Source organism: Emys orbicularis, chromosome 16 (assembly GCF_028017835.1).
Source record: "Emys orbicularis isolate rEmyOrb1 chromosome 16, rEmyOrb1.hap1, whole genome shotgun sequence".
Taxonomy (NCBI): Eukaryota; Metazoa; Chordata; order Testudines; family Emydidae; genus Emys; species Emys orbicularis.
In genome coordinates, this window is record NC_088698.1 from 6,299,323 (window position 1) to 6,318,526 (window position 19,204).

Consider the following 19,204-nt stretch of genomic DNA (forward strand, 5'->3'; position numbering starts at 1 on the left):
GGAATGTGTGCCCTTCTAAAACTAGATTATGCTGTATTTGCTGTTGTGATGTCTGAATGCATGGTATGTATATGTTGAAGGAGGTGTAATGTGTGTTTGTTGTGTTGCGTTGCAATGGATAAACTGATGGGGTTGTATGTGGTGCTGGCTGTAAAGTATGCATGTGCTATGTTGTGTTGTGCTGTGTGTGGTTGTGTGTGTTCCGGAGTATTCCCCTTCTGTACTCCGTGCAAAGTCCCTTCGCCTCCGTTTCAGTCTGAAGAAGAGAGTGCATGGCCGTGTGTGGCAATAAGAGCAGAGAGTTTTGCAATGGGGTTGCAGGGCCATGTGTAGCAGTGAGAGCAGTGAGTTTTGCAGTGGGATTGCAGGGCCATGTGGAGCAGTGAGCTTTGCAGTGGGTGGCAGGGCTGTATGTAGCAATGTGAGGAGTTTTCAACAAGTCTTTAATTTCGTGGAGGTTGCTTGCTGATGCCTTAGCTGTTCTCTGTCCTGGCTCATGTTTGTGCTGGTGGGTTAAAACCTTCCTGCTGTCACAGTGTGGTGGTTCATTTCTGAATCTCCTGCTGCTTCCATCGTGTGTCATGTGTGATGTGGCGGGAGACACAAAGAGGTGCAAATTGTCCATTGGAATGTGCTGTTCGTTGACAATAGTGAGGTCTCGTTTAGAATTTAAATTCTCCAAATACAGACTGGGCTGTCAGCGAAACACCTTGTTCATGTTAAAGATGAAGATCCTGCTCAGCCCTGCCCAGCCACACAGAGGGTGGGGGTGGGAGAAGCCCTGCTCTGGGTGTCCATGCAGAGCTTACCCCACCAAAATCTGGAGCAGGAGAGATGGCAGGATCTGCACACCCAAAATCCAGCGTGCAAGAATCATGATATGGGCTTAAGTATCACAGGATTTTTTAAATAAATGTTTATTTGCCTTCTGGGTTTGAGCCTTGAAGGGTCCCATTTTTCTCCACAGCCCGGACAGCTTTCACATTACACCTTGCTGATGGAACATGCGTATAATGAGTGACGCAGAGTTGATGCACTCAGACGCTATCGTGGCTGCCAAGTTTTGGGCGGCTTCATGTGACGCTTAGTGCAAATTATTCAGTGAGCTTTGCACTGCTCCTTGTACCCATGTTCTAGTAGCAAGGTGTAATGTGAAAGCTGCCATGGCTGTGGAGAACATGTGACCTTAACCTTTGTTAATGCAAGGTGAGATTCTCCTGTAATCACCTGACTCCAGGAGCTAGGGCTTTTAGAAAAACACCGACTATTATGAGATTTGCAATAAAACTGTGATAGCTGGCAGCATTGCTAAAGGCACCCAGAACCTCCAGTTACTCCAGTACCCCCAGGAACTGCCATCACACATTGCAGGAACCCCAGCACCCACCCAACTGCCCACCAGATACCTCCCAGATTCCCCCACCTGCAAACCCATGCACTCACCTACCGCAGCCTCTCCCAGACGCCCCAGCACCAACCCATCTATCCCCCTGAGACCCTCTCCAGAACCCACTCACCTGCTCCAACCACAGCTGCCACAATCTGTGCAACTCAATGCCATGTCCCTGTCACTGCCTGGAAGTTTATGGTCACATGCAAATTATTTGGAAGTCTGCCAAAGAGCTCCCTGAATAATTTGCACGAAGTGTCCCACGGAGCTGCCTGCAGCTTGGCTGCTAGGATAGAGTCTGGGCAACACCAGGCGGTTTGCACACAGCCCGATGGTGTTTGCGCAGGGGGTGGGAACGCCTTCGGGAATGCCTTCTTGTACCCATGTTCCATCCACGATCTGTCCCTGGAGCCTCCTTTAAAGGGGCATATTTCTTGTCATCCCATGCTGTACAATGGCGCTAGAGTGAGGCAGAGGGGACAGGCTGGCTGGGAGTCTTACCTGCAATGCATTTGGGTTGGGTTGTAATAACTGAGTGATTGCCCCTGTGCTGTGGTTGGGGTGTAACTTCCTCCCCCAGCCCCACACTGAAGAAGAGCTGAGCTGCCCCATTCCCATCCCAGCCTCAGTTCCCCCAAAGCCCGGGGCACTCAGGTGCCAGCTCTCAATAAGAGCCCGCGGCACGTGAGCCTTGCTGCTCCCCTCCGCTGCGGGCGGCTGCGCCGATTGCTGCTCTCCTGAGGTGCTGCTTTCTCGTGGCCTAGCTGTAGCTCTAGGACTGTGGCTGGGAGCCAAGGGAACCAAAGCGGGAGGACCATTACCCCGAAACGATAACAAACGCTGTGTTTATGGGAGCGAGTGAAGCAGGCCTTTCTGGGAGAGCGGCGGCTCCGGTGGGGAAGGATGAATGGAGCTGTGTGCGCTTCCTGGAGCAGGCTGCAAATCAGACGTTTGTGTAAACAGGGAGACGGAGGGAGAACTCCTCTTGGGCCCTGGCTGTGTGAAAGGCTGCGCCTTACGGCTGAGCTCCCGAGCGTCACTTGCCCATTCAGCAGGTATTGCCCCGGGCTGACTGGCACGGCTCCTCCCGACCCGTCAAGGGCAGAGTCCCCACTGTCTCTTTGGATGGCTAATGGTCACCGTTACAGGAAGGCTTCTCTGCCCAGGAGCATGGCTGGCTCCTCAGGGCCTGCCGAGCAAAAGGCCAAGGAGCCACGCTCGGCTGTCACACACGGTACTCCCGCTAAGGCGAGGGGAAGGCAGGCAGCCGCAGAGACTGTTTGTGTTGCCAGGGGGCTGTTAGTTCATTGGAATGAAATGCTTTGGTCACAGGCTGCTCTGTTTGCCTTGGCTCGCAGACCTGGCCATGTGGTCTTACTATTATCCTGGCTTCAGAGTGGGCTGGAGGCCGATCCCCCCGCAGCTCCTCAGCAGGATGAAGGGGAAGTGCCAGGAGTAGAAGTGCAGCCTGTCAGGAGGAAGGGGCAAACACGCCCTCCCATTTGGGAGTCTGGCTTCAGCCCCTCGAGGAACAAGCACAAATCCAGTCCGAGGTTTGGGAGCTCCGGGAGAGGCTGGGCGCTAAACCAGCCCTGTCGCCCGACCCCCACTGGGATTTTGAACACAGCCCAAGCAATGCCCGTTCGTGAGCCTGCAGCGTCCAGTTGTGCCTCTTGCCAGATCCAGCTTGGTGCTGTTCTTCATCCCCGTGAGTGGAGAAGGGCAGAGCCTGTGTCAGTCAGGGGAAGGCCGAGGGTCAGATCCGAGCTGGCTGTAGCCATTGGCACCTATGCGCAGGAGTGCAAGGCACTCCCATTGTGGTGCAGTAGCGTTTTACACCTATTCTGCACTGGAGTGAATGAGTCCACAGGGGCCAGCAGGAAAAAATAGAGTGATTCTAGCAGGGCAGGAGCTAGTGAACAGGAGCAGCGAACAGGAGGTTGCGAGTTAGTTCTCCAGGTGAAGGAGGCACGTGGAGTGAGTTTGTTGTCCGCAAGTTTGCTTGCCGAGGGGCTGCTTGATTGAAGTTTATAGTGTGGTCTGTCTGGGGGGCCGTGTGCTCAGCCTAGAGTGACCAGACAGCAAGCCTGAAAAATCGGGACGGGGTGGGGGGTAATAGGAGCCTATATAAGAAAAAGACCCCAAAATCGGGACTGTCCCTATAAAATTGGGACCTCTGGGCCACTAGGCTCAGCTGAGAGCTTCCTGACCAGGCTCTAACCTGCTTCCTTTGATCCCCTTTAGGATCCCAGACGAAGGAGGGGGGCTAACTCAGGGAGAACAAGGGTTTTTAAAGCGACCAGAGGAGCAGCAAACAGTGGAGTTTTGCGGGGGCATTTAGTGAGGGAACGTAAGAGCCAAATACGCCTAACAAACATTCTCTAAACTTAGGCCAATAGCCCCGGCCCCCCAAAGAAACACACACACAGAAACAAAAAACCACACAAACAAAAAGAAACCCTGCAGGAGTAAAGAGAATGCAGGCAGAAGTCCAGCAGCAGAGTGGGGGCTATGCAGGTTATTGCACCGAATGCAGCATGTAGGATTACCTGCCTTGTGGGCTGGTGGCGTATGTGTGTATTCAGTGTAAGCGGCTCCTGGCCCTCAAGAGACACAGTATGGGCTCTGGAGACCAGAGTGGCTAAACTGGAGATGCTAAGGGAGGCAAAGAGGTACATAGAGGAGACTTTCCAGGACACAGCACCCCCAGTCTGACAGCCTCTGTACTGTAGAGGAGGATGAAAGTCTCAGGGAAAGAGAACATTAAGCTGGAGCGGAGGGAAGTGATCCCATAGTCGGGCTCCTCCTTCCAAATGATGTCATGGTCTCCTCTCACACTGAGAACACCTCTCTGAGGGAGGGGACCCCAATTATTAGGAAGAGACAGGTAATAGTAATGGGGGATTTGATCATTAGAAATAGAGATATATGGGATTGTGATGACCAGGAGAACCACCTGGTGAATTGCCTACCAGGTGTGAAGGTTGCAGATCTCTCAAGATGTATGTGAGGTATTGGGGAGGAGCCGGTGGTCGTGGTACATGTAGGTACCAATGACATAAGGAAAGGTAGGAGAGAGGTCCTGGAGGCCAAATGTAGATTGCTAGGTAAGAGATTAAAGTCCAGGACCTCCATGGTAGCATTCTCTGAAATTCTTCTGGTTCCATGTGCAGGGCCAGTTAGACAGGCAGAACTGCAGGGTCTCAATGCGTGGATGAGATGATGGTGTACGGAGGAGGGCGTTAGGTTAATTAGGAACTGGGGACCTTTTGGGAAAGGCGGATGGGCGCCTCTGAAACCAAAATGGAATCAGGTTGCTGGCATGTCAAATTAAAAAGGTCATAGAGGTTTTAAACTAAGAGCTGGGTGAAAGCTGAGAATGCAGAGGAGCACACGGTTCAGAGAGAGACATCCCTTAGGGGAAGATCTATTAACAAATTCTCTATATCCTAGTACTGTAAGGAGGAAAGGATGGATGTTGATAAAGTACCGGTAGGAACTGAAGAGAAACAGTCAAACAAAAAAAAGTCCCATTGAATTACATCACATGAAGGCAAACAACTAAATATTGACAAATTTTGTAAGTGCTTGTATGCAAATGCAAGAAGTCTAAATACTAAGATGGGTGAACTTGAGTGCCTGGTATTAGATGAGGATATTGATATACTAGGCATCACAGAAACTTGGGGGGAACGATTATAATCAATGAGACACGGTAATACCAGGGTACAAAATATACAGGAATGAGAGTAGATCCTGCTGGTGCGTGAATGGCACTGTATGTGAAAGAAAGCACAGAGTCAAATATAGTAAAAATCTTAAATGAATCAGACAGTACCATAGAATTGCTATGGACAGAAATTCTGTGCTTGAATAATAAGAGGATAGCAGTAGGACTATACTACTGACCACCTGACCAGGATGGTGATGGTGATTGTGAAATGCTTAGGGACATTAGAGCGGCTACAGAACCAGAAAACCCAATAATAATGGGGGATTTCAGCTATCCTCTTATTGACTGGGTACACGTCACCTCAGCACAAGATGCAGAGATAAAATTTCTAGTCACCATTCATGACTGTTTATTGAAGCAGCTAGTCCGACTCCTGGAACCCACAAGGGGAGAGGCAATTCTTGATTTGGTCCAAGAGGTGAATATATATGAACCACTCGGTAATAGCAACCATAATGTAATTACATGTAACATCCTTGAGAGTAGCATTTAACTTCAAAAAGGGGAACTACACCAAAATGAGGAGGCAAGTTAAACAGAAATTAAAAGGAACAGTCACGCAAGTGAAATGCCTGCAAGTTGCACGGGAACTTTTTAAAATACCATAATAGAGGCTCAAACTAAATATATACCCCAAATAAAAAAAAACAATAAGAAGACCCAAAAAATGCCACCACGGCTAAACAAAGTAAAATAGGCAGTTAGAGACCAAAAGACATCTTAAAAATTGGAAGTCAAATCCCACTGAGGAAAATAGAAAGGCACCTAAATTCTGGCAAGTCAAGTGTAAACGTATAATTGGACAGGCCAAAAAAGAATGTGAAGAGCAACTAGCAAAAGACACAAAAACTAACAGCATCAGAAGCAGGAAGTTTGCCAAACAATCAGTGGGGCCACTGGATGACTGAGGTGCTAACGGAGCACTCAAAGAAGACAAGGCCATTGTGGAGAAGCTAAATGAATAATTTGCATCTACTGTCACTGCAGAGGACCTGAGGGAGATTCCAACACCTGAGCCATTCCTTTAGATGACCAATCTAAGGAACTGTCCCAGATTGAGGTGCCAATAGAGGAGATTTTGGAACAAATTGATAAATTAAACAGTAATAAGTCACCAGAACCAGATGGTATTCACTCAAGAATTCTAAAGGAACTCAAATATGAAATTGCAGAACCACTAACTGTAGCGTGTAACCTATCACTTAAATCATCCTCTGTACCAGATGACTGGAGGATAGCTAATGTAATGCTGATTTTTAAAATAGGCTCCAGAGGTGATCCTGGCAATTACAAGCCAATGAGTACTAACTAAATTACCAGACAAATTGACTGAAACTATAGTAAAGAACAGAATTATCAGACACATATATGAACGCAATATGTTGGGGAAGCGTCAGCACAGCTTTTGTAAAGGAAATCATGCCTCACCAATCTATTCCAATTCTTTGAGGCTGTCAACAAACATGTAGACAACATCGATCCAGTGGATATAGCGTACTTAGACTTTCAGGAAGCCTTTGACAAGGTCCCTCACCAAAGGCTCTTAAGCAAAGTAAGCTGTCATGGGTTAAGAGGTAAGGTGCTCTCATAGATCTGTGTATAAACAATAGGGGGGAAAGGATAGGAATAAACAGTCACTTTTCACAGAGGAGAGAGGCAAATAGAGGGATCCCTAAAGGAGCTGTACTGGGACCAATGCTGTTCATCATATTTGTAAATGATCTGCAAAAGGGACAAAATTTGCAGATGATGCAAAATTACTCAAGATAATTAAGTCCAAAGCAGACTATGAAGAGTTACAAAGGGATCTTCCAAAAATGGGTGACTGGGCAAAAAAATGGCAGATGAAATTCAGTGTTGATAAATGCAAAGTAATGCACATTGGAACTTATACACAACTATACATACAAAGTGATGGGGTCTAAATTAGCTGTTAGCACTCAAGAAAGAGATCTTGGAGTCATTGTGGATAGTTCTCTGAAATCATCCACTCAATGTGCAGCAAGAATGAAAAAAGCTAACAGAACGTTAGGAACCATTAAGAAAGGGATAGATAATAAGACAGAATATATCATAATGCCACTATATAAATCCATGGTATGCCTACATCTTGAATACTGCTTGCAGTTCTGGTCACCCCATCTCAAAAAAGACATATTAGAATTGAACAAGTACAGAGAAGGGAAACAAAAATGATTAGGGGTATGGAACAGCTTCCATATGAGGAGAGATTAAAAAGACTGGGACTGTTCAGCTTAGAAAAGAGATGACTAAGGGGGGATATGATAGAGGTCTATAAAACCATGACTGGTGTGGAGAAAGGGAATAAGGAAATATTATTTATCCCTTCACATAACACACAAACCAAGGGTCACCCAATGATATTAATAGGTGGGAGTTTAAAACAAACATGAGGGAGTACTTCTTCACAGAACACACAGTCAATCTGTGGAACTTGTTGCAAAGCGATGTTGTGAAGGCCAGAAGTATAACTAGATTTAAAAAAAATTAGATAGGTTCATGGAGAATAGGTCCATTAACGAAGATGGTCAGGGAGGCCACCCCATGCTCTGGGTGTCCCTAAACCACTGATTGCCAGAAGCTGGGACTTCACTCAATAATTGCCCTGTTCTGGTCATTCCTCCAAAGTGTCTGGCACTGGCCACTGTTAGAAGATGGGATACTGGGTTCTATGGACCATTGGTCTGACCCAGTAGGGCCACGTTTCTCTTCATATGCTAGAATAAGCCCCTCAACTGCTCTCTCCGACATTGTATCTGCCCTCCCTTTTGGGTGTTTCCAGAGGATAGGATAAAACCTAAACCCTCCTGCTTCAGGCCTTGAGCCACCAACCACTGATAGGGCTAGGGAGAAATTTCCCCTCTGCACGTGCAATTCCAGAAGTGTCTGGTAGGGGGTTCTTACCCCTTCCTCTGGACAGCTGGGTGTGGCCACTTTCGAAGATAGGACACTGGGCGAGGTGGAACCTTGCTGTGACCTGGGCTGTACAGGGCCTGTGTTCCTATGACAGCCCGTGACAGACATTAGCACTTCAGTGCAGGATCACAGATGAAAAAGCTGTGCAAGACCATCCAGTCTGCCTGCTGGGGGGGGGGGGATAGCTCAGTGGTTTGAGCATTGGCCTGCTAGACCCAGGGTTGTGAGTTCAATCCTTGAGGGGGCCATTTAGGGATCTAGGGCAAATATCTGTCTGAGGATTGGTCCTGCTCTGAGCAGGGGGTTGGACTAGATGACCTCCTGAGGTCCCTTCCAGCCCTGATATTCTATGATTCTATTCTATGTTCTGTATAGAAATTAAAGATGGAAAAGAATTCCTAAGCCCAGGCCAGAAGGGTCCCTACTGGCCTTCTCTAGAGTCTTGTCCAGGGTAATTTGAAGGTCCCATGCGAATGCATCAGTTCAGGTGGAGTTCCTGTTTCAGGTGCAGGTCAGTGCTGGGAGTGCACAGGGGCACCTTGCAGGGGCCTTAGAATTAAAACAAACACAAACACTATTCAAACCCCAGGAAATACAGTGACAGGTGCACGTCTGAACACGAGGCACCTGGCCTAATTCTGCCCTCTGCCCCAGGGGGATTGTCTGGTGACTTGTGCTACAAGTGCAGTTGTAACCCCGCCTTGCCTGGGTTTCCAGTATTTGTGTGTTTTTCCTGTTCTTGGAAGGTAACGTGTGCTCACCCTACTTGTCTGTGCCAGCAACCACAGCCAAGTTGGTGTGTGAGAATTTCCTCAGGGTTTGTTTGTTTTTCAATGGTCCTCAGTCCCGCTGAAAATAGCCCTTCTCGGCTTCTCCTGCAGCCTCAGAACGCAGTGGTCCATGGAGGTCCAAAGGTAGGCAGTGCCTGTGGGTCTGCTGGCCAAGCACGGTCCCTTGTGGCATGCAGTCCTTGTGCTGCAGATCTCCTGTCTGCAAATGGGAGTCTCAGTGCTGCAAATCTCTGTAGGTCCTGACGATTGGGGCTCCTGTCTTGCAGTTTAGTTTGGAAAAGAGAAGACTGAGAGGGGACATGATAGCAGTTTTCAGGTATCTAAAAGGGTGTCATAAGGAGGAGGGAGAAAATGTTCACCTTAGCCTCTGAGGATAGGACAAGAAGCAGTGGGCTTAAACTGCAGCAAGGAAAGTTTAGGTTGGACATTAGGAAAAAGTTCCTAACTGTCAGGGTGGTTAAACACTGGAATAAATTGCCTAGGGAGGTTGTGGAATCTCCATCTCTGGAGATATTTAAGAGTAGGTTAGATAAATGTCTATCAGGGATAGTCTAGACAGTATTTGGTCCTGCCAAGAGGGCAGGGGACTGGACTCGATGACCTCTCGAGGTCCCTTCCAGTCCTAGAATCTATGAATCTATGAAGCTGAGGAGGACGTGTAAGAAGCAATTCCTGCCCATTGACCTTTAAATGTTCCACGCAAGTCCCCTGCTCTCTACAGGGTCTGTGTGTGTGTCTAGGGGAATGCCCAGGTTACAGAAGGGAGGAGGATCTGAGGTATGTGCGGGGATACAGGAAGGAGGAGTTTAGGGTGTGTGCAGGGGGGTGTACAGGAGGGAGAGGGAACTGGGGCATACACCGCAGTTGCTCTATATTGCTTTAGGTGATACAAAGCAGTGTGCACCCACCGAAGTGGCCTTATGCTATGGCTGCATTGTGCTGCTCCAGAGTGGGGTGAGCAGCCAGAGCGTACTAGTGAGTCTGGCCCTGGAAGTTACAATAAATACGACCTGAGGTTTACACTTCATATAATCACATCATTAAAAATAAACCCTGGGGACATTCTCTGGGAGTTTCTTGTTTCATGGATGAAATTTTACAATAAAAGAACCCAAGGAAATTCCCAGAAAAAAAAATACGTTAAGAGGAGTTAAGGCTGCGAGTCCATGTCAGTAAGACAGGGTAATATACAGTGCAGGGATATTGTGATAATCCTCAAAACAAGCCTTATAAACCCAGGAAAATAAAAACTCCAAATGTTTTAAGATAAGCAAGGCACAGTGAGGGCCAGTCGCTGGTCAGAAAGGGTAAGTATTTGCTGCAGAAAAACTAGAAAGTGAGAGACGGCGCAGAACCGTTTACAAAGTGAAATGCACTTTGGGATTGTCTAGACTGGGTTTGTCCAGCAAGACGCGTGCGAATGTTCTCTTAAACACCGCTCAGCACTTAGTGTAGACGAAGAGAGAGTGATGTATAAAAATGTGTTACATGGTTGTGGTCAATCCGGGGGGTCTCCTCAATAACACACAACCCTAATTACAACCTCAGCAAATACTCAGTGCTGAGAGATGTGCAGAGTCCGGGTTCCAGTGGGCTCCATGTTTGTGGGGGGAGCACGACGTCCTCGCTAAGAATCGTGCCATGCTGCGGAGGGGACCAATGCGTGGTGTGTAGCGGGTTTCCTTCGCTGGCAAAGTTCTGTGGGAAGAGGTGGTGTGTCGCTGCTGGTGGAAATGTACCATGAGCCCATTAGGGTCTGTCCCACGGCTTACCGTTCCCTTGCTTCTACAGGGGTCACTGGGGGATGTTGCACTTACTGAACCTTCATCCTGGCTGTACAAAGTGTTTGTTTATGTGACTTCCTAGGGTTTCGACACGGTGACTGTAGGAGGGTTTGGGGGGAGGCATGTAAGGGGGACAAGGAAGCCTGTTTCATCCCCTGTGGTGTAGAGATATGGCGATAGGAGGAATGTCTGAGCAGGTGCAGGGGAAGGTGACACAGTGTGGTGGTTGGTCTCTACCCTCTTTAACTCCCAGAGAATGGTGCCTGAGCCTGCCAAGTGCCACAGCGGCTCCACAAAGGTAGCCACAGGTCCTCAGAGCACAGGAGCCTCACCTAAAGCTTCACAGCCCCCGCACAGGGGCCTGTAGCTCCAATATCTAGGGAACCCCAGCTGCAACTCCTCATCTCAACCGCGGTTTGTGGTACAAAATGTCTCCTCGCAGCTCGACAGGGCACCACAGTGTAGCTGAACCAAGCCGTGATCTAAACACCTTTGGCTTAGGGAAAGGTGGCCTGAGCTGGAGAGCGCGAGTTCAAATCCCACCTCTTCCTCGCTGCTGGAATCGCTGGAGGAGCATGCCAAACGTTCAGGCTGTGAGCCCAGCTGCGTAAGATCCTGACCCTCTGGAACCACAGCAGCCTTTCCCCCCGTGCTGTCCCTTCAAGAGAAGCACCACCAGGGCCAGTCTCAGAAACCTCAGAGCTGCTGTTTTGAGAAAACTCGCCTAGTTCAGTCTAGACCATGCTGCCAGCAGCTGGTGCCAAAAGAAAGGTTCCTGGGGCCTCTGTGCGCATCTGCTCTGCCGTGGGGTCTTTTGTTACATACAAATAGCACCAGCCCCGAGACACACTCCTCAGCACGTGTTTATTTCACAAATAGGCATCACGCCTCAGGCTAGTTGGGGCCTGGCTTGGCTTGGCGCGCCTCTCGCCCCTGCAGCTGCTCACAAACGCTCCCTCTCACCGGCCGGGCTTCATTTCCCTGTTTGAAATCTCTGGACGTTTAAACAACCATGAAGGGAGAATTTCATTCTGTCACTTCCTGGGACTGAACAGGGGGAAAGGAATGATCTGAGAACAGCCGGGAGCTAAGAATACTCCGCTCTGCGAGCCAGCTGCTGCTCAACACTAGCCCTCTGGAGTCCATCCCAGCCTTCCTCTCCGTGGGCCCGGCACTGCTTGGAGGAGACTGGCTTCGGTATGGGCAGCATCCTCCAGCTTTGAGGATGTTTCGGTTGTGAGTAAGTCTCTGTTCACCCAGCCGCTGGGAAAGCTGCTTTGCATCCCGGAGTCATCGCTGCTAAGCTGATCCAACGGGGCTCTCTGGGACTTTGCCACAGACGCAGCTTCATTCCCCAGGAGGCAGGGCCACGCTACTGCTGGCTTTTCCGTGTGCCGCGAGGAATGTGAAGAGTGGACGGAAGCTGGGCTGCCCTGGGCTCAAAGGGAGCCTCCTGTGTGCCACATGGAACCACGCATCAAAAGAGCAGCTGGGGCAGGGATCTGCCTTTGCCTTCACTTCCAGTCCTGATGCAGGGCTGGCCTGGCCTCCGCGCAGCCTCCTCACAGGCTATGTAGGAGTTCAGTTGGGATGGCACCTCCTGGCCCGAACACGTATGACTCCATGAGCAGCAAGGGAAATCCCAGCAAACCTTTCCTCTCACTGCCCTGCCTGTGCCCCACAAAACCTGCCCTGCCTAGGAAATCAGCAGCAATACTTGGCATTAAAATACAGGAAGTATTCAACATCCTCTGCACTTTCCGCCCCCCTGCATACGCCTCTCTGTACACACTGACGTCCTCTCCCCAGACCTGCACTGCCCTCCCACCTCCAGACTCAACCCCGGGGCCTGCCTCTTCACGCGGAAATGTGCCAAGCGCCGCTTTGTGTCCTTGCTCCTCTGGCATGTCCCACCTGAAGATCTGAAAGTGCTCTGTAAACATTAATTCAGTCTCAGAACACCCCCTCCCACGCCCACATGAGGACTGCAAAGTAAGAAATATACAGCGATCATGTCACCTGCCACTAAAATGCAGCCGCCGCAGGAGCGGGACTCGGCAGCTATGTTCCACTACACAGCCGTTTAGGAGAGGAAATGAAGGTGAATACCACAGTCCAATTGCTACTACAGGGAAAACGTACAGAGGCCGGGTGGAATTGCCTGAGTAGGCGTTTGGCCAGGACGTTCGCCACAGCACCCTGGCTCTTACGGGAGTCTGAATGGGCTCACAGCCTTTCTTCTCTAGATTTTGCAAACTTATGCCTGCAATTTTTGTGCCCAAAAACTGAGAGTGCAAAAAGGGAGGCCAGGGTGAAAGCCGAGCCCCATCAAAGTCAGTGGGAGCTTTGCCACTGCTTTAATGGGACCAGGAGTTCTGAAATCTGCCCAAAGTGTCATGGGACCTTTAAAGAGAACACCTTCTAGCAGGTTAGCACTCCCGTGTTTGCCACCTGGATGATATTCAGGTGAAACCTCTAGCACCTCCTGGGAACTACGGCAGGAAAGACCATATAGCACAGCTGGCCCCTTGCCTCGGGTGAGCGGGGAACCTCAGTGCTGCTGTACTCTTGGAGCCTAAGCGGGAATTCAGTCTGTGTTTAGTGACTGAACCTCCAGCAGCGTGGAAGGAGCCCCTAGGAAGTGGCCAGCTTTCTCCCAGCCACTGTCAGCCTATGATTTATCTGAAAGTCACCCTGCGCCAGATGTGCGAGCCAAACAGCGACAGGAAACGCTGTTCCCTGGGGGTTTGTTCTGGCACTGCACAGCCTGCCGGCTCACTCCCAAGGCGGGGCGCAGTGTGTCAAGGAGCCAGCTACTCACAGGTTGCACTCTGGTGAGCTGCTTTCCGCAGCCATTCCCTCTTCATTGAGCCTTGCTCTCAGGCACTCTTCAGTTGCTTCAGAGGCAGGGGCAAGAACACCTGCAGTTGGCAATGACGGGAGACAGTGGGCGCGTGGGGAGTTCCTCCTGACCCCCATCACTTAGGGCTAGGTTATTTTTATCATAGCTCATCTTATTTGTCTCCTTTCAAACAATCCCCATCATTTTAATCTCTCCTTATCTGGAACTTTTTCCATGCCTCTAATCATTCTTGTGTCTGAACTGAATCGATTTCCGCAATATCCTTTTAGAGCCGCGTGGACTGGAACTGGGCACAGTGTTCCATGGGAGATCGGACCATCGAATATCTACACTGGCATGCCGAGATTTTCAGTTTTATTCTCCATGCCAGTCCTTACGCACCGAAACATTTTGTTTGTTTTCTTGGTCGCTCTTGCAAATGGAGCAGAGATCTCCACAACAGTGCTCAGGTCTTCTTTCTTTGGCGCTGGTGTGGCCAGTTTTGGTGCCCACAATTCAAGAAGGCGGTTGATAAATTGGAGAGGGTTCAGAGAAGAGCCATGAGAATGATTAAAGGATTAGAAAACATGTCGTATAGCGATAGCCTCAAAGAGCTCAATCTGTTTTGCTTAACAAAGAGAAGGTTAAGGGCCGACTTGATTACAGTCTATCAGTACCTACATGGGGAACAAATATTTAATAATGGGCTCTCCAGTCTAGCAGAGAAAGGTCTAACGTTATCCAATTACTTGAAGCTGACCAAATTGAGACTGGAAATAAGGTGTAAAATTTTAACTGTGAGAGCAGTTAACCATTGGAACAATTTACCAAGGGCTGTGGTGGATTCTCCATCACAGTCAATGTTCAAATCAAGATTGGATGTTTTTCTAAATGTTTTGCTCTAGGAATTACTTTGGGGCAGTTCTCTGGCCTGTGACAACAGGAGGTCAAACTAGATGACCACAACGGTCCCTTCTGGCCTTGGAATCTGTGAATCAAGGACCCAGTGAGGTGTATGAGTGGTTTGAATTATTTCTCCGGATGTAAATTACCTTGCATTTCAATACATCTTTGGTAAAAATAGTCAAATGAATAAAATATTGTTCTGGTTTGAATTATATAAAAAGGAAACAACTTCAACATTTTGAAAATTTTCACATTGTTTCTCTTCTTTTTGATCAGCTCTAGCCATTGTCCATACGCCAGTAAATCATTAACACTGGGCCTGTGTCTGGCTCCAACCCAGTGGTGTCCAGTGTAGCTCAGTACCAAAAGTACATTCTGCAGATAGTTACAGCTTGTTCTTCCCTCACTATTCCAAGCGGGGGGGAAAGGGTATGCATTTTCATAGCATAATATACAGGGCTTCACTATATATAATGCAGAGAGCATTCGATATATAAATTCATTAACATCATTAATATCCACAATTGTTCTCTCATGACTAACCTAAATAATGTGTAATCTGCAAATTTTGCCACCACCCTTCTTCCCCTCCCCATTTCCAGACCATTAATAAATCTATTAAATAACACAGGGCCTAGTATGGAGCCTTGCAACACCTCCGCTTAACCACTTTGGTTGAAAATTGACTGTTTATTCCTACTCTTTGCTCTCTGTCTTTAGATTAGTTTCTATCCATGACAATATTTCACCTTGCAACTCATGACAACTTAGTTGTCTTAAAACTTTCACATGAGAGACTTTCTCAAAGGCTTTTTGAAAGCACAAATAATTATGTCAGCAGGTTCTCCCTTTACCAGCTATTTTTAGTGACACATTCAAAACATTGTAATAGACTGGAGAGGTATGAGTTTCCATTTTAGAAGCCACCCTGGTTAGTTCAGATCATACCATGATCATCGAGATGTTTTACTATTTTATTTTTAATTATTATTTCAACCAATTTCCCTGGTATGTAGCCCCTATTGGAAGTGCTAGGATGGCTCTGGATGGGCACTCTCTGGAAATTGAACTGGCTCTCTGGGAGTGGGAGTCTCTCTCTCCCCCAAGGTTGTACAAGGAAGATTGGAGTGCACGTGGGAGGTGATGTGAGAGCGCTGCTCTAAACTCTCCGCTCTCTCCCGTTGCAGTGGCTCACCATGACCTGGAGAACACCATGAACTGCAGTTTCATTGAGCCACCATCGGTAGTGGAGCAACCGTCTCCCTCCTGGTCCTCCCGGGGCTCCTTCTCCTCCTTTGACACCACCGACGAGGGACCAGTGTACTGTGTACCCCATGAGGGTGAGTGGACGTTGGGCAGGGTGGGCAGAGCCAGGAGCCTGATAGTGCTGCTGGATAGGATGATCCCCGTTGCCACTGCTAATCAATCTGGGCTCTCCAGCTCTGAGTTGTTCCCCTGGCACGGCAACCCCTGTGATGCAGGGGGGTTACATGCCTTCACAAGTGGGGAGTGATACAGAATGTCTGTCAGTGCACACTGGGATTGGCACCAGCCCACCCATCCGCCGAAAGACAGCCCTGCCCAACAGATGGGAGCTCAGCAGAGATGCTGCCCCGCCTGCCCCCACTTGCACTCTTTCCTCCTCTGTCTAGTTGACGTCTCAGAGGCACGCTGCCAAGGCTCATCCTGGAGGTTCCTCTGCTCTTGAAGCTGTCCAAAGTGTGTGCAATGCTTTGTGTGGTTCTCCCAAGCCAATGGGATGATTCTTTCTCCTTCAAAAATAAAGGAACCAAACCAACACCCCGACAACGCCAAAGCCGCTCTAAAATAAAAGCCTTGGTTATTTTAGCAACCAAGAGAACAAATGTCTCTGCTCAGAATGGACCCTGTTCCTGCAGATCCTCATTCTGGGACACTGGGCCCAGGACTCCTGGATGCCGCACCAACCTTTAGGAGGGCCAAGCATTTCACCTCGTGGCAATCCATGTCTCAGCAGGCTCTTGTCCCAGAAGCATGATTTTCTTGGACCTTAGTTGTAGGTTGTCAGCCTCCAGCATGTGGCCTTGTTATTGTACTGAGGGGTTTTGAGCTGTGTTCTGGCTGCTCCATTGCCCTAGGTTGTCTGACCAACCCCTTCAAGAGAGCCAACCCCAACATACAAACGAGGCTGCTCTGCTCTGAGGGGGTGTCTGGTGGGGACGGTATGGCAGGCCCATGTGAGGGGGTGGGTATGAGGCCTATGGGACAATGGATGTGTGTGGGTATATAACAGGACTATGGGAAGGGGTATAAGGTCCATAGGGCAGTGCATAGCAGGGACAGAAGGCCCATGGGGGTAGTATAAAGCATTGCCTGATTATAACTTGTGTCCCAACCCTTTCCTCCCGTCCCTTCGCTGTGGGGCCCTCATGCCCCATCCTGTCTCCTGTGCACCATGGCACAGTGTAATGTATCTGTGCTTTCTCTTTTGCAGAGGGTGTGGGTGAAAGCAAAGAGAGAGGCCCTGCCTGCAGCCTGGTGGAGAAGCTGGCACCCCCAATCAGCGCGGAGGAGGCTGGAGAGTATACCTTCTTGAAAGAGACGGGCTCCGTCAAGGCCTTCCAAGCAGACAGCAGCGAAACACCCCTGCTCAAATCCTCCGACAGCGAAAGGTCGTCCTGTGGCTCCGGCTCCACCAGCGGAGCCCTCTATGCCAAAATCGCCCGCCTCTCCAAGCAGTCCAAGGACGAAGATGAAAATACAATGGACACCAAAAGCCCTGGAGTGAATGGTAAATCCCCCTCCCCGGAGAGAACCAAGCCCCCTCCCCCTGATCCCTCCACAAAGCCGAAAGTGTCCTGGATCCATGGGAAGTACAACTCCAACCAGTCCAACTCGCTCCCTGCTCCCAGCAGGTCGCCCGAGAGAGCGGCCATGCAGCCTGATTGCTCTGAGCACCCTCAGGCCAAGAGGAAGAGAAGCCCGAGTGAGACCTCGGCCGGCCTCCACGGGAAAGCCGATGACAAGGGCAGCGCGAGGAGCAAAGAGAAAGCGCAGAAACATCTGAAAGAGCTGAGCTTCCCAGAGGGCAAAGCCTCTTTCTCTGGGGAGCCCCAGTCACCATCCAAACCCAAGCAGAAGACCAAGGCCAGTTCGGAGCAGATGGAGAACATCAATGGGGCCGTCCAAAATGCTCTGAAAAAAATGGGAAACTACCACCCAGACAGGAAAGGAGGGGAAGGCAGGGAAGCCCCCCGGAGCCCCAGTCACAGCAAGCCACGCTCCGAGGCTGTCCACCCCCATTTGTCTTCGGAGGCAGCCACTTTACTGGCTGCTCAACTGAAGGAAAAGACTCAAAGCCTCAACAAGGGCGATGGCAGCGCCCGGCAAAATGGGGTGAGCCCTTTGCAGCCCCAGAGGGAGAAACCCACCCCTCCGCAGAAAGCCAAGCGCTCTGTGGCCACCAGCAGCAGCCAGAAATCCAGCAAGCCGGCGCTGCCAACCTCCCCCAACCTGCAGAAACTGATCAGCCCCGTGTCGGAGACCACGGTCAATGAGGCCAAAAGGGCAGAGAAGCAAAATTCCAGCAGCAGCAGCAGCCAGGAGCACGCGCCCCTGAGTGACCAGACCAGCAAAAAAACACCCATTAAAAAGCCCCCTAGGAAGAAGAGCAGAGAAGCCACCTTGGAGCAGCCCAAAGCAGCCATAATGCCCCCTCAGACAGTTCAGTAGAGGAGTCCCGTGGGCCCCAGGTGCCGGCCTGGTACTGCACCAGACAAGTGTTGGCAGGCAGAGGAAGCCGCTCTGCTCTCAGCAAGTCTGCAGGAAGGGTCAGTGGAAATGGAGGTCTGAACTGGGAAGTGGGCTCTGGAGAAGCCTCCGAGCCATCTCTGTCCTGCACTGGGGCCTCGGACTCTTTGCCCATCACAGACGCCCACCTCCAAGCTGCGCTGTGCCCTCTGCCATGTATCTTCTCCTCACGGGGGCCGGAGCAGCTTGCGTCCCCCGTTTCTTTTGCAGGGAGACGGACCGCATGGAGCTCCCCTGATGTGGAAGGGTTGGCAGGGTTGCATTGGCCTGCCCTGAGTTCTGAGTGGGGGCTGCATGAGACTCTGAGCAGGGCCTTTGTCCTTTTGTAGCAGTATTATTGGTTGCATAAGCAGTGCTTGTTTACTAGAAATCCCCGTGTTGTATTCTGCAGTAACGGATTAGCTTGCTTCCTGTATCCTAATCCGGTCTGTCGCATTCACATTGGCAAATGGCAGCCAGAGGCCAAGGCTCTTGCTCCGTGTATTAGAGGGGCAGACAAGGCCAATGCCAGTCTTCCCTTGTTGCTAGCCATGTGCCCAGGGCCCCTGTGTGGTCCATCCTGAAGTCCATCCTGTGTGGTCCATCCTGGCAGAGAGGAGCCGGCTGTGGATCCTGCGTGATCCAGAGCAGTGGAGCACTGGGACCAGCGGTGCTCACTGTCTTGGGTTTAGTTTGTGTTTCTTCCTTGCCATTTAGCTTTTTATCTTCTGAAGATGTCAACTCCCCCGGGCATCACCTTCCTCTGCAGGCACGCTGCTTCGGTCAGCGTGAGGTCGAGCTGGTTTCGACTGATGCCCCCTCTGGTGTCTGAGGATGTTGCTGCTGGTGGTGGCTGTGAAGAAAGTACTATTTATGGCCTGACGCCATTCAGAGAGGCTGTCCCGGTTAAGGGGGTCCATTCCACTGGAGCTGTGTGGCGTGATTGGTACTACAGAATTTGGCACATCTGCAGAAAGCTTTCCTAATAAAAGTGTATTTCTTCTCTACCTTTGGTGCTTTCTCCTCCCGTGCCCTCTGCCGATCACTGCCTGC

At 50.0% G+C, this 19,204-nt stretch overlaps 1 protein-coding gene across 1 annotated transcript in view; it reads left to right on the forward strand.

The window, feature by feature from the left end:
- The window catches only part of SCARF2 (scavenger receptor class F member 2), an 87,732-nt gene extending 69,638 nt beyond the window's left edge, over positions 1 to 18,094 (forward strand). Inside the window, exons 10-11 of the mRNA XM_065417952.1 lie at positions 15,571 to 15,723; positions 16,857 to 18,094. Coding sequence (XP_065274024.1) covers positions 15,571 to 15,723; positions 16,857 to 18,094 — 1,391 coding nt within the window. The remainder of the gene's footprint in view (positions 1 to 15,570; positions 15,724 to 16,856) is intronic.
- The last annotated feature ends 1,110 nt before the right edge of the window (positions 18,095 to 19,204 follow it).